Source organism: Eublepharis macularius, chromosome 5 (genome assembly GCF_028583425.1).
Source record: "Eublepharis macularius isolate TG4126 chromosome 5, MPM_Emac_v1.0, whole genome shotgun sequence".
In the NCBI taxonomy this organism is placed as follows: domain Eukaryota; kingdom Metazoa; phylum Chordata; class Lepidosauria; order Squamata; family Eublepharidae; genus Eublepharis; species Eublepharis macularius.
Genome location: NC_072794.1, coordinates 114,893,753 through 114,909,085, shown reverse-complemented (window position 1 = coordinate 114,909,085; position 15,333 = coordinate 114,893,753). Strand labels below are relative to the sequence as shown.

At 44.0% G+C, this 15,333-nt stretch overlaps 1 protein-coding gene across 1 annotated transcript in view; it reads left to right on the top strand.

Moving 5' to 3' along the window:
* Positions 1–7,008, top strand: part of SLC45A3 (solute carrier family 45 member 3) — a 50,755-nt gene extending 43,747 nt beyond the window's left edge. The window contains exon 5 of the mRNA XM_054980960.1: positions 2,440–7,008. Within this exon, the coding sequence (XP_054836935.1) occupies positions 2,440–2,865 (426 nt within the window). The 3' untranslated portion in view covers positions 2,866–7,008. The remainder of the gene's footprint in view (positions 1–2,439) is intronic.
* Positions 7,009–15,333: the final 8,325 nt, after the last annotated feature.

Here is a 15,333-nt window from a genome sequence, read left to right as displayed (position 1 = left end):
CCAGCATAAACTGTTTGGAGGCCTACTGAGGGAAAGGAGAGAGTGGGGATGAAGAACTGCCTTGTCTGGTCCGTCACACTTGTGCTCCTTGCAAGCCAATCCAGTTTTCTTTGGGGGGCAGTTTGGAGCAGAACCCCCAGATGTTTCAAGCTCTTTTCATGGAGTGTTTGTGCTGTTGGCACCTGATGTCCTGCTCTTCAGCTACTGCGGGCCAGTCTCAGTGTGGCACAAGGGACTGTCATTAGGTCTCCCACGTTTTTTCTTTTCTTTTTACTTCAAAGCTGTTGGGGCTGCTGAGTCGATTGGGGAAACAGAGGGGAGAAGCGGAGGGATTTGGTTGGGAAAGAAGGGGGATTTGAGCTCCATAAGAGAAACAAATACAGTGAGGTGCCTTTATTTCCCCCTAGTGTTATGGGAGAACAGTTTTAAATTGGGGGGGGGAGGGTGTATGGAGGGGACGGAATGTTGCACAGATGGTTTGAGTGCAAGGTCAGTTCCTGTGATATTAGTAGCACATGGCATTTATCATTTTAGACTCTTAGTGTGATTTACATGATTTTTCAGTAATCCCTGCAACATCCTGGTAAAATAGGTTAGCGTTATTTCTGTGTTGCAGTTGGGATGAGGCTGAAAGAGTCTGAATTTCTTGTGGACTTTGTGAGTTCATAGCTGTGTAGAGACTTGATCTGAGAGGTAACGGGTCAGTTTTAACAGTTTGCAGTACTACCCTTCATCCATATGTGATCCATTCTGATTGTCTTCTGACATGCTGGCATCTAGAGAACTGGCAGGTGAATTGCTGGATCACTGACATGGCAGTCCTCGGTTTCTACAAAGTGGTAGCTTGAAACAGTGCTGCTGAGAAACCATCTTATCGAACTGCAATTATTGGGATGATTTTTATTTAACTTTAGGCTACAGTATTGCTTTCTGGAAGTGCTTCGTCTTCCTGTCTCTTTAAAAGAAGAGCAGGATGCTTTTGTGGAAAGAACTTAATGACATCCATCATGGAACTGCAGGCCTTAATAGATTCATGGGTCAGACCTCCTGTGATTTTGGAATATCAAACACAAGGATACAGTTACAACTAGTTGAGAAAGGAATAGCTGATCACCAGGACCACATAACTATCGGCAGCTAAGCCATCTCTGTTTTCAGGCTTCCTGTGCCAGAATTTCTGCCTTCTTCTTGCACCTTTTATCTCTGATGCTAGCCAAATCCTATCCCTCACCTTCAGCTGTGACCCTTGCAATTCCTCCTGTGTGAAGGGTACAAACAGGAATTTGCATAAGGTGTCCAAATTCTGTAATGTGATTCTGCTTGTAAAACTTGGCTTTGTGGGTTGTGGCAGTGGGAATGTACTGGGGCAAGGAGAGAAAATTCACAGTTTGTGTGATGAGAAGACCAAGTGTGATAAATCCGTGAAAGGGTTTCAGCTTGACAGAGTATGAGAATTTCACGGGCACATATCAGCTGGTGAAACTAACCGACAAAGGCCATGCAAAACTCCATTCAAGATATGATTGATAGGGACTGCATTGCTATAAAACGTGGTGAAGGCTTCCAGCCTCGATTGGCTTTTCTGTTTTTTGTATCTTAATATGTGGTATTAAAAGTGTGCCCAAGTTCCCTTCCTTGTAGATTAAAATGAAGATTGGTATGGATTTGAAAGGAAATTCAAGTATGATGGGTATATCGAGGTTGATTAGGTGTACCATGGAACCATTATGACTAGAGTCACTGAAGTGGGGTAACAGAGAAATGGTGTGTATCTGTGTGCACTCTCTTTTTCTTCCCTTCCACCAGCAACCATCCCAAAAGGAAGATATGATCCCTAGCAAGGGATGTAACTAGAATGAGGGTTCATTTTAAGGCCATATTGCTGGCAGGTTTGACCAATCAATAAGTGGCTCATATTGTGGACAACATACTTTTGCAGCTGATACACTCACACAAAATGGGAACAAATCACTCAGTTCCCAGAATGCTGTGTGTTAATGAGCTGGAATATAGAATGCAAAACTCCCTTCTGAACTCTGGCCTTGAAGTGCTGTGATTTGCACCTTGGCTAGTTCCAGTAGCCACTTTGGTAGAAAACTTTAGGGTACAAGTGCTCCTCCCCCATGATACTGGTTCTTCCAGGAGAGTGTGCTATGCTTGAGCAGCAGAAACACATGAAGTCAAAAGAGAGACAGCAAAGTGCATCCATTTACAAAGCATTGCTCTGGACAAGCACCTCAAGAGAAGGCTACGACTAGAAGGCTAGGGCTACGACTAACCCTGACTTCCTGGCTTTTATAGACTTGGAACTGAAGCCAAGTCCATATCCTTTGGTTGAAGCTGCTCCATTGGCCAACTTCTTTCATTCTTTCAAGCAATAATTTTTTAATGACTTCACTGTGTTCTGATGCAGCATCTTATCCTTTTCTTTCCTTTCAGATATTTTTACCTAAATATAAAAGTAAAGAAGATACAGCTCAACTGGACATGAAGCCTGGCTTCCTCAAAAGTCACCTTTCTGGCTCAAAACTGACCTACCAGAATGGACACGGTGGGAGCCTCTTCTCTCCTGTGGCAGGCTCTGCCCTTTGTGTTAGCTCACCTTGCGAAGTCTCGCTCAGGACGATGGTGGGAGAATCAGAAGCAGCAGCTACCAGCCGAGGCATCTGTTCCGACCTGGCCATCTTGGACAGTGCCTTCCTCCTCTCTCAGGTCATCCCATCCCTCCTCATGGGCTCAGTTGTTCAGTTCACACAGTCGGTCACTGCTTATATGGCATCTGCTGCTGGCTTTGGGCTAGTGGCCATTTACTTTGCAACCAAAGTTGTATTTGACAAGAGTGACATGGCCAAGTATTCAGTGTAGGAAGGGAAAGGGAAAGAGACTGTGGGAAAAGAATCATGCACAGTATAATGGATAATGTAGAAGATAAATGTAGAAGAGTCAACAAGGCACATACCGCTTTCTTTCTCTCTTCCCGGTTGTGTTGCAATGAGACACATGCAAAAACTCTGATGGAAAAAAGAATGCTGGGCAGATCTCAGGGTGTGGACTGAAAGGGAGCCTGATACTGTGTCCTCTGTTTCTCTCTGATGCCTACATCAAAGTGCCTCTGCTCAAATAACCTACCAAAGAGGTTTGCAAGAAAAAGGGCCTGTCTTTTGGCAATGGGCTATTCCTGTGTTAGCTTTGTCCAGGAGTGTGGGAGAAAAAGTGACACTCTGCAGAAGGCACAAAGGATGGGTCAGAGTAGTTACTCTCCCTCATTACTGGCCTTTCCATCTTACTGTTGGTCTGTCTTCATTTTGGGTCCGAGCTGCAACCCACGCATCACACCTTTTTCTGTCTTCACGTAAACTAGAAAATACATGGGAAGGGGGCTCTCGCCGAAGGAATGAGCCATGCCTTTTTATCCATTGCAAGAAGTAGTGCAGGTCAAGAACAAGGTGGTATGAATAAACTGGGTAGAGCTCTGCAGGTTGCTTGTTTAGCAGAGAGTGCTAAATCTTGGTCCTCATCTGATAGGCTTTCCCTACACCATGCCCTGAACAGAGCTTGCAGTTAGTGCAAACAGAGAGGCTTGTGTAAATACAAGCTGTAGAACATGCCCCTCTGGAGTCTTGGCTTTAAGTGACTAACTGGTACAAACAAATGACAGAACCTTTCACTGTACGGGACTGAAAAGAATCTTTAGTGAGCCAACAAACCTCCTTTCCTGCTAAGGAAGTGATGTGGCCAGTTTGTCTGTACTAAAAGGATCTAAAGAGGGGCGGGGGGGGAGGAACCCCCCGTATTTCAGCATACTGCAAGGGCCGCCTCCAAGCTGTGTTTTCCAGTGTGTGATCCAGCATTTCTGCCACCCAGATAGAGCAGAGCTGCTCCCCCTGCCAGGCAAATGTTGCAAAGCATATTGCTCTTTTTAAGTCTTTTTGCTACAAAGCAGTTTTTAATGAGGCATATTATAGCTAGCAGCTATTCACTCGGCACCATGTGGAGCAGCTATTTCTAAGGCAGAGTGTAGAAACTGCACACCCAATACGGAAAAAGTTCATGGTGATGTAGGAATTGTAGGACTGGATGGACACCAGCAAACTGAGTCCAGCCCTCTTTCCCCAAGGCAAGAATCCTTTATTTGACTCCACAAATTATATTGTTCTCTGGTTGTAACAATGCATTCCTTCATGCTTTGAGTCTTGGGGTCATTACGTAGATGATTCCTTAGAGCTGGAGGACTGGGAATGCCCATTCAATCCAGCCCCCTTTGCTAGTGTGAAATATACAGTGCCCTGCAATCCTGACAGCCTATCTTGGTGCTGTAATAAAACACAGGCAACCCACATAAAAGCCAAGGGAGATCATACTATAGGGGAAATACTGTTATTCAGAGGGAAGTATGTGAGCCAGAATAGCATGCTTGAGGGGAAAATCCCAAGATTCCTGTTAAAGGTTCTCAGTCAGTTGGAGCTACAAAGAACTCTCTTTCGGAGACCCTGGAGGATTATCACTAAAGCCTGCAAGGGAGGGGGGGCGGGATGTTCAACTAGGCTTTCCCACTAGACAATTTTGATAGCTTTCAACCACAGGTTTTTAACACTAGTGCAATCCACAGTCTCTGACTATGTCCCCTGTTGAGGTTTCAGAGGGAGAAAAATCCAGTTTCTGATATGGAAGGAGAATAGTCTTCATTCCTAGAAGCTACAACTAAACTCTTGGGTTAAAATATCTTACTATATCTTTCAACTCCTAGGATAAGCCAGGGCTGCTTGTCTAAGAATCAGAAGAAAGTAATAGCATTGGAATGAATACTTGGGTGCAGCTCTCAAAAGCCTTTATATAGCAGTCTCTCAGAAATCAATTGCACGCTTCTGTTGGTTCTCTTGGAAGTGCTGCCTTTAACAGGCCTAGACATCAGTCAAGGTGTAAATGGAACAACTCCACAAATCTTTCCCACAATTGTGAATAAATGTAACATGTGAGTTTCCAACAGGCTTAAGGCACTTCCAACGCCAAACCCCCAGCCTGTTGCTGTGTCATGGCTCCATTCAATTCCTGTAAGAGGTGTGAAACAAGTGCAGCTAGTTTCTTGCAGCTAGACATGACATCATGGGTGGTGGCTGTATTTTATATTTGGAGAGATCCAAGCCAGTTGAAAGCCTGGGGCACTAACCTGCTCCTTCTCCAATCATTTCTCAGCTCCATGTCGTATTTAAATGGAATCAAGCACGGCTTGGCTATGAATTGCTGTAGCATAGGATTTTCTCCACACTTTCTCGTGTGCTGCTTTGGAAACTCTCTGCTACTGCTTAGAAGCACTGAATGGGAGAGATTTACTGATAGTGACATATTCTTATGAAAAAGATTTTTTCTGCTGACCTCAGTCTCCTGTAAATAAGTAGACATGTAAAAAGGTGCTTGGTACTGTGCATCTAGTCATTCCTATTTTATTTTACTTCTTGTCAAGACTTCCTTTTAAAAGGGAAAGTTCTGATTTTTTTAGGCCATGGTTAGGACTCTTCTCCCCCCAACCCACCAATCCCAGGCCAGTCATCTGTTTGAGAGTTTGCGGATATTTGTATGCATCCCATGGCTACATATGGAAATCCACTGGTATCTTTAAAAAAATTTTTAAGCATAATGGTCACCCCTTCATTCTTGCTTGGTACAAAGAGCCAAGTGGATGCTTTTGGCATTGCTCTGTAAGATTAGAACTGATCAGCTCCTCCTTCCTCCTGCAGTTCGCAGCATCCTAACTTGTGGGCTTTGTGAGAAGCAATAGAACACCCTCCCCTGCTTGTCTTGCAACAGCAATGGAGCGCTCCCAGCACTTGTGTCTTACCCATCCCACAACTGTTATGTGACCCTTGACAGGGATCCTGCTATGCTACTTGAGAACCCATGGCTGGCGCTCCTGGAGGTATGTGTTACGAAGTAGCAGAAGTGCCGATCAGTCTCAAGTCATAGGGTTGTGCAAAACTCACTTTCTGTGGCTGCCACATCCTTTCTCTTTGAAGGGAAACACTTTCTTCTGTCTGGCAAATGAGAATGACAGCAGTGTTTGAAACCCGCCATACTTTTGGCAATTATGCATTACAGGTGCGATCCAATTATGCAAATATACAGGTTAGCTTGTAGAAAAGGTGAGATGCTAATGATACTTGAAGAAACTGTCTGAAAGGCTTGGATGCCGAGGCCAGGCATAGCAGCTGAGCAGAAAGTGCAGAGCTCATTATTCCAAAGCTTCTCATGCAGCCTGCAGCTGCAAAGACAATCCCTTGAAAGCACCTGAACAAGCACTCCAGGCACAGTGAAGGGCGGGGGGGGCTTGGAAATGTACAGCCAGTTCTAGGTTTGAGCCTCTGCCCTTCTCTGTTTCCTGTAAGGAATGAATTTGCATTGGTTGTATTGCTGGGAAAGAATTAGCTGAAGCCTAAATCTAACTGAGCCACTTCCAGTCTGATTTTTGTTAAATCTAAATTGAAGTACGAAAAAGAATGGCTATTTCAGTTGCTCTTTGTAACTCTGCCCACTGTTCAATGCCAGGTGTTCATCAGAAGCCACAAGGACTCTTTCCCCAGCAGGCAACCTGCTCTGCACCCATTTTTTTCTTGTACCACAAATGAGCCAGTAGAGATTCTGATACTGGACATAATTGATGGATATGGAGTCCAATTAGCTCTGTTACAATGGCTGCCATGTAGGCTCTCTTCACTTTTAATAAAAGTTTTATTAGCTAGTGTCTTTCATCCTCTTCTATTCCATCCGCCTTTTCCCACGCAGCTTTATTTAAAGGGAAGTTACTGAACTTAGGGCCAGTGATTGGATGATGCCTTTACTTCTCTGCGAGAGATTATTTTGAATAATTTGTTCTAAGGGAAAGAGATCTCTGTGCGGTTTTTATTCGTTAAAAGCAAAACACTGTCTACAGTTGTGTGTTTTTATTTATTTAGGGAAGTAAATATTTTGTACATTTTATTGTGCAAGGAATATTAAAAGTCTATTAAGGAATGAAAAAAATTGACATTTGTCTCTCTTTTTTAACAATACAGGGAGAACTGTGGGTTTGGAATTGGGTGTCAAGTTTGAATTTTTTTTTATCCTGAACTAGAAGGAATAATGCACAAAACCAGCTATCTAGTTTACAATACAGTATATGCATATACATGAATACTCGTTTACTCTTTGGTGCACTGTGATTTGCTTGATCAGCCTTTTCTCACTTTGGATTTGGAGGACATTCACTCAAAAATATTAAAAGACGCATTATTCAAGAAACAAGTATTAAAAATGTTAGAAAATTATTCAAAGTCTACATTGTTCCAGAAGCAGAGCAGTTGCCTTTTCAGGAAAAGGATTCTTCGGTATTAGAGTTGGATCCTGTGATCTGTGGATGCAAGGATCACAGATCTTTCCCATATCCCCACTCCCCACCCTGCACACATTTTCTCCTGACCCTGGGAAAGTTTATTCCCAGGAGGACAGACCTGAATGGATGAGTAGCCACATGTGTTTGAAGGCTGCTGAGGAGAAAATTGGCTCTAGTATTTTGCAAGCAAGCCTCTGCTTGCAAAAATCCAAAGAAGTACGAGGTGAATTGAAATTTGACTAGGATGGAATAATCTATTATTTTCTCACTCAAGAAGGGAGCGCAAATGAAATTTCTTCAAAACACTTCTCAGATCCGATGGCAATAATACTCGAAATACTGAAAATAGAGGGGGAAAGTTTATCATCTGAGGTAAGCATATAACCATAGAGATAATAACATTAACATTTGATTTATATACTGCCCTTAAGGACAGCTTAACACCCACTCAGAGCTGTTTACAAAGTGTGGTGTTGTTGTTATCCACATGACAATTACCCGTGAGACGGATAGAGCTGAGAGAGCTCTGAGAAGCTGTGACTGACCCAAGGTCACCTAGCTGGCTTCAAGCGGAAGAGTGGGGAATCAAGCCCAATTTTCCAAATTAGAGTCCTGCTACTCTTAACCACTACACTAAACTGGATATTCATATTCAATAGCCCTGTTTTTTGAGATGTTGGAATTAACAAAAACGTTTTAGGTATAGTGCCACTTTTGACAGTACAGGGTTGGACCCAACCCTTTGAAGGCATTCTGCCTGCCCCTTCTCATTATAGTGTCCTGCAGTTGTTGAAGTGTGGGAGATAGTGGAGGAGGGGTTACACTGAGGAGGACAAGGAAATGGCAGAAATTCCTCACACACACATTTTCATCCATTTGCAGAGCTTGCTGTGCCTCACAAGAGTTTGGGGATGAATTCTGCTATTGCTTCATTCCCGTGTGTGCAACCCAAGTTCTTCAGGGTCCCTCAACGCACAGGAGCAGCTTTTGGGGTAGGAGTTGTGTAATTCCTGGAGGTTTAGGGATGGAGGCTGAGGAGACTGAGGTCTGGGGAGGGATGTCAGCAGGACACAGTGCCTTAGAGTTCACTCCACAGCAGCCATTTTCTCCAGGGAAATGGATCTCTGTAGTCTGGAAGTCTTCAGTCCTGTCTGGAGGCTGGCAACCCTATTTTGAGGAGAGGAGGGATCACAGGTAGCTTGGAAGGAACGAGAAATTTGCCAACTTATCTGTAATTCTTAAAAATAAATCTTTTATTGCAAACCTTGGTCTGCCATAAATTCCTTTAACTGTTGGGAAGGTGAGCAGGGGTCCTATTCTTCCCTCAGTGAACCAAAGCGAATGGAGAAAATACAGCCCTTCAGATAGGAGCACTCTCTAGTCCTTTACTGGTGTGGCTTCCTTGCTTTTCTTTTTAAGTGGCACTTCAAAGATTTTATATTCATTTGTTTATTTATTTATAGTCCTTTCTCACTAACCCTCAAGGTATATTACATAATATAAATCAAAGCAATCAACAGGATAATATCTAAGTAGAAACACAATGCATTTTTCTTGATCAGTGTGCTATGATGCAAGCCAGTTTCCTTTAACAAGTTTTTATATTCTTTAAGGTGCCACAAAAGATTCCTATTAGCTACAACAGTTTAAAGTGGCTTCCCTTCTTAAACTGCTGCTTTAAAAAAAATCGTCCATTATAGTTGTTTAAACCTTTTCCATCCAGTAGGTGGTGTTATTAGTTCTAGATTTAAGGAACACTGCTGTGTTAACTACTCGGTGCTTGGGATTGTACATGCACATATAGCTTAGATGTACTGTAGCTGGACGTTTGGGCATGAATCCCAGTCTAGTAGTCCCACAATTCTCTCTCTGGAACAAGCCTCTGGTAGGTTTTTTCACCCCTTTACTTTATTAACTGCAGTGCCCCTTAACCACAACAAGAGGAAGGGGGCCATGAAAGTCCTTGTAGCTGACCGCAACTCGGCCAGCTCCGACCACTGGAACCCAACGACCCTGGAGATCTGTCAGGCGTAGACTGCTGGGCTTGAGCGGCTGGTTCTTGCCCTTGGAGCACAAGCGGTTGTAGGTGTCCCTGGAGACAATTGAGAGCACTGACCCAGAGTCAACCTCCATGACGCACAGTGTTCCCTCAATACAAACCATGGTGTAGATCTTGTCTTTGTTGCCTGCTTGTGTGTGCATGATGACGGTTGTGGTGTGGCATTCATTCGGCTGGTGCTCTCTCCCTCCTGGCCTTTGGCGGCGCGGAGTGAGGCGAGGAGACTGCTGCGGAGAGCCTCCCTTCCTGACAGTTATGCAGGCCTGAGCGATGTGGCCCTTCTTTCTGCATGCCCGGCAGTTGGCATCTCAGAACCGGCATCTCCTTCTTTTGTGGTCTCCCCTACAACTAGAACAAGGGGAACCGTAGTATGGCTGCCTCTCAGAGTGCTGGGCTTGCGCTGCATGGAATCTGTGCACACCGTCTTCTTCCTCAGAGCCACTGTCAAAATCCCCATAGTGGACTGGCTCCTCGTTCAGGGGCAGCTCTGGACTCTGCCAACGTCGCACCTCCTGGGTGGACTGGTCTGCTGCTTCAGCTGCTAGTGCTTCTTTGAATGCTGTTTGGAAGTCGAGGCTCTTCTGTGTGAAGAGCCAGTGCTGTAGCTTCTCATCACGAAGGCCACACACCAGGCGATCACGTAGTGCCATCTCAAGGTCAGGGAAGTTGCATTGTCTGGCTGCCTGTCGGAGGGCTGTGACAAATGCCGCTATTGATTCACCTTGTGCCTGGTCTCGGCTGTAGAACGCGTGTCTGCAGGCTATCTCAGATGGCTGTGGTGAGAAATGCTCCTTGAGTCTGTCTTTTATTGTGTCAAATGCTGTAGCTTGAAGCAGGGCGCCACTAGTGCCCACACTATATTAAATGTGTAACGCCCACACACGCTGAAGAATGTCGCTCTTGCAAGATTTTTGTCCTCAATCTTGTTTGCTTTGAGGTAAAATTCAAACCGGGTAATGTATGATTCCCAGTCCTCGGCTGTTGAGTCAAACAGCTCCAAGTAGCCCTTAGTGGCCATGTCTGCCCTCTGGACGAAGCGAGCGTATGCCGGATGGGTGAGGTGACAATTCCTCACTGGCAAGTGATTTGCTCTGTTTCTCAGGGCTGCCTACCCAAGCTTAATATTTCAGCTCAGGTCTTGGGGCTGCATACCCAAGCACCCTGTTAGTGATTTTGCTCTGATATTGGGGCTGCATACCCAATCAGAGATCCCATCCTTGTCGCCAGTGTTAAATAGTGGGTTCAGACATGAGGTAATTCAACAGCTCTTTATTTAGCAGGAACACAACACACATTGACAGACTGAACAGAAGCCCTCAATATATATACAGCAGCTCCACCCCCAGAATAACTGATAGCCAATGAGAATACATACTTTACAATACCATCATTTGCATAAACTATATACAATGTTTGAAGTAGGCAGGCCACTGATTGGTCTTTATTATAGAGGACCGATTGGCTGCTGCCTTGAGAAAGTAACCTATGATATTGCAGGGATTAAGGACCAATGAGAATGCAGGCATTGGGAGCCTTGACTGAACCTTAAGCTCAACACAGTATAGTACATTGCAATCAATACAGTAAATACTTTAGAGGCCTTGCTCGGCCCAGTACACAACATTAACCAAGCTGGTCTTTACCCCTTGAGCATTTATGTAATATGATGTATGAGAACAGCTAAAGCTTCAATCACTTGAGGCACAAGACCCCATCTCGTAATGATTCTGGTTGGGCCAAGGCATCCCGCAGATTGTCTCTCTGTATGAAAAGAGTGTAAGACAGAATGAACTCGGCAAATTCTTAAACCTTTAAGTCTTAAACCTTTTATTGCAAAGATATGGAAAGAATCTTTGAGAAAGGTTGGGCCCTGTAAATGGCAGTGCTTCTGAGCTCATGTTAACTCCAAGACTACACGACTTCTATTAGGAAGATGTCTTAATTGCTGTAGAATACGGAGACATTCAACAGGTGTAGTTCGACACTGGAATCAGATACACCCCTGGGAATTTTTCCTATCATCCAAGCTGGTAGAGACCTAGGAGCTGTGCCCAGAATAAGAGATGGAAATGTCGCTCCTCAGAGTCCTGATACTTTAATCCCACCTCAGCTTCAATGCAGAGTGCAAGAAAGATCTTACCTTTTGGTGTAAAGACAAGTCCTTGCAACAATAGGCCTCAGGAATTCTTCTGACCCTCTATTCTTTTCCTAGCTTTTTGCTTGGAGTTCTTCAGGTATGGAGTTGATAGAAACCTACATGTTACCACAGAAGATGGAACTCAGACCAAGATGTGGACGGTGCAGATGAGAATGCCCACTCTGCCATGAAGTTCACTGCGTAACCATAGGCTTCTTTCTCAGCCTAAGATGATTCACAGGATTATTGTAAGGAGAAATGGGGTTAGGGGCATGTAGGCCATCATAAGCTCCTTGCTGGAAGGGTGGGATAAAAATGTACATTCTGAAATTGTCAAACTGCCCTATTTCCTTCTTTCAGTTAATCAAATTCCTATTTGCTGCATCTCCATTTTCCCTTAAAGTTACTGCTGTCCCATGTCAACTTAATGCAGTGATTTGAATGAACCTCGCCTGCTGCATTCTGCCATTTACTTTGGGTTACCAACTGCATGGCATGATCAACAGCTTTTGCTGTGTAGTTCAAGTTGCTGTTAAAAGTGCAGGCTCGGAGGCGATAAAATGAAATGGGCAACTCTGCATTTGCTACATCAAGATGACCCATTGAAAAAAGAGTTCTGATATGATGCAAACACAATACCCTACATGATTAAGTAATATTAAAGAGGGAGGATACCGTTAATATTCACAACTCAAAAAGCAAAGCAGGAGAAAAGTGTTAAATGGAAAATTGCCTATTCCCAACATTTTTCAAGATCTTTCTTAGGAAAATTTATTAAACCAGCTGGACACCTTACATCTTCTTGTGGTGAGAGAGACATACAAACTTTGTCTCTAACCACAGTCACGTCTGGAGAACTTCACCAACTTTGCATTTGCTTTGCTGTGTTGGATCACATGGTTAGTATAGAAAAGTTCGCTCACGTAAGGCAATGACATAAAAATGGAAGTAAAATAAGAATCTGGTCCAGGTTCTTTGCTCACATTAATGCACAGTAAAAAACCCCATTGATTTCAAGTAACAACCAAAGGGGCCCTGCCTGAAAGTAGAGCATCAGCATCAGAGCAGAAGAGTGCTCACACTTAAACCAGTTTAGTTCCATGGAAGTCAACAATGCAACTTTTCTGTCTCTCATGATTACTTGGAAAACAGATCAAAAGTTTCAGGCCATCACAGCTTATTGCTGTGCTCTATCTTCAGGGCACTGTCTGTTAAAACATGCAGTTTAACTGTGGCAGAAAAACTGGGCAATTCCCCAGGTAAATGAAAGAAAGAACAGGAATGCTGGCAGTGAGTGAAGATACCTTCTTCTTACCATTCCTAGTATGCTAATTAACCTGGCTACAAGTTAACACAGGTACCACAAGCCTCATGGGAGAAAACAGCAACAGTTACTGTCAGGCAGGATCATTCTCCCAAGAAATGGGAGGGCACAGCTGGCACAGCACAGGAATTTGGGGACTTGATGGGAGTGGCACCGGACACCAGGTAACAAAACAGTGCAAAGGTTTGGTATGCCTAGGCAAAGGGTTTCCAAGGGTAGTAATAACAATGCCCAAGGTATAAATACACTTTTTTGAGTGTTCAAAACAGATTAATGCACATTATCTTAATAATGCATACATGATGGTGGCAGTGTGCCCTCAAGTCATAGCTGACTTAGGGTGGCCTCTGATGGGATTTTCATAACAGAGCGGGGTGATCACCACCTCTGTTAGCACCACTAACAGAGGTGCTTTGCCATTGCCTGCCTCTGCAACCACGGTCTTCACTGGAGGTCTCCCATCCAATTATTATGCAGGGCTGACCCTGTTTAACTTCCTAGATTTGATGAGATTGGGCTCACCTGTTCTATCCAGGGCAGAGCACCTGTCTATGGTAGATTGGTATTATTATTCTCATATTGCAGGAGGGGGGCTAAGGCAGAAAGAAGAGGAGCTTGGCTGAGGCTGCCTATTGAGTTTATTTACTCAACTTATACCCTGTCATTTTCCCCAGTGTGGACCCAAGACACCTTACATTTTCTCCAGGCTTCCATTGTATCCTCACAACTACCCTGTAAGGCAGTTAAGACTGAGTGTGTGTGACTGGCCTGAGGTCACCTAGCAAGCTTCCAAGGCAGATTGGGGATTTATACATGGGTATCCCAGATCTTAGTCCAACACTCTAACCACTATACAACACTGTTCATTAGGAAGGACCTTTTGAACCAGGGACTTTTCACCTGTGTAGATTTTTTAAAAACCTCTTGTGTCTGTAGAGTCTAAGGCAAGTTGACTGTAATGCAACCTGGTTGTGCTTCATGTCTATAATAATTGCTGCCTGGAAATGGTTACTCTGAACATTCAAAAATGCTGCTATACTCATCTCCTTTGACTAGGAAGTCAAAGGATGGGAAGGGATGAGAGAGAAAACATTTACGATGTTATACCATGGGGAGAAAATGAAACTTTCTATGTGTTCAAGACCACTCTTTGTTAGATCACACATTCCAGACATAAACTCCAGTGAAGCTCATATAAAACGAAGTCCTCCTGTCCCCCATTTCCTCTCATCAAGAAACTCTGGGAAATGTAGACCCGAGACTTTCTGAACCCTTACTAACAGCTCATTGTTAGAACTGGCTTTCTTAGGTGTGTAGTGTAAAGTGATGGAAGAGAATGTAACAACAAATCATTTTCAAATTTAATCTGAGTTTGCTGGTCAAATAGTATAAAATTGATTTTGTGATTCAATTTAAAATCTGGTTTCCTATGCCAGCAAATCTGATGACCAGCATGTATACTGTGTACACATATATGGCTGGTTGACCTAATGCAATTTATGTATAATATATACATTTTTTATCCTGAGTATCAGTTCCTGCTGTGAACAAGCTCAGACAAATTCATGTGAAATGTGCAGAAGGCTTCGCACAATTCTGTAAGCACGGATTCCTCTGAACTCACACCCAAAGTATCAAAAGACGCTGACCCAAAGGCCTCTCCACAGGCTGCAAAATTAGTGCACATGCTTTCATGTACCATGAAGGAGAGTGCTACATATTGTTTTGAACTGTGTGAAGAAGAGACAGAGGGAAAGGAGCCGGTGATGATGGAGACAATATGTTGTAATGGTTTCGGTGCCTAACGGGGGAGGGGGCGCGCGTGCTGGGTCTAATTCCATACTGGGGCATGAAAAGTATTATGTGATGCAGACCAGCCATTCACTCAGACAATCTGTCTCAATCTGAACAATAGCAGCTGGTGTCGTGTAGTGGTCACAGTGTCACACGAGGATCCGGGAGAACCAGGTTCACGTCCCCGCTCTGCTATGCAACTTACTGGGTAACCTTGGATCAGTCACTCTTTCAGCCTGAACTATCGCACAGGGTTGTTGTGAGGATATATTGGATGAGGGGAGCTGCTTGGAGGAAGGGTAGGACAAAAGTTTGCCAATTAAATGCATGTACACTCCACTGTGCTCATAGAGGAAGAGTGAGATAAAAATGTGACTGTTCTCTATCTCTGTAACTAGGGTTGCCAACCTCCAAGTGGGGCATGGAGATATCCTGGAGAAAGGCAATATATACAGGTCATTTCCCTTGGAGAAAAGAGCTGCTAAGGAGGGTGGACTCTATGGCCTTGTACCCCGCTGAGGTCCCTCCAGAAGCTCCACTCCCAAATTTCCAGAACTTCTCAACCCAGAGTTGACAACTCTATCTGTAACCCCATTTCTTCCTTATAGTATATTATGCTCCAGAGGGTTTTTGTTGCTTTAGACAATTTTTTGTTT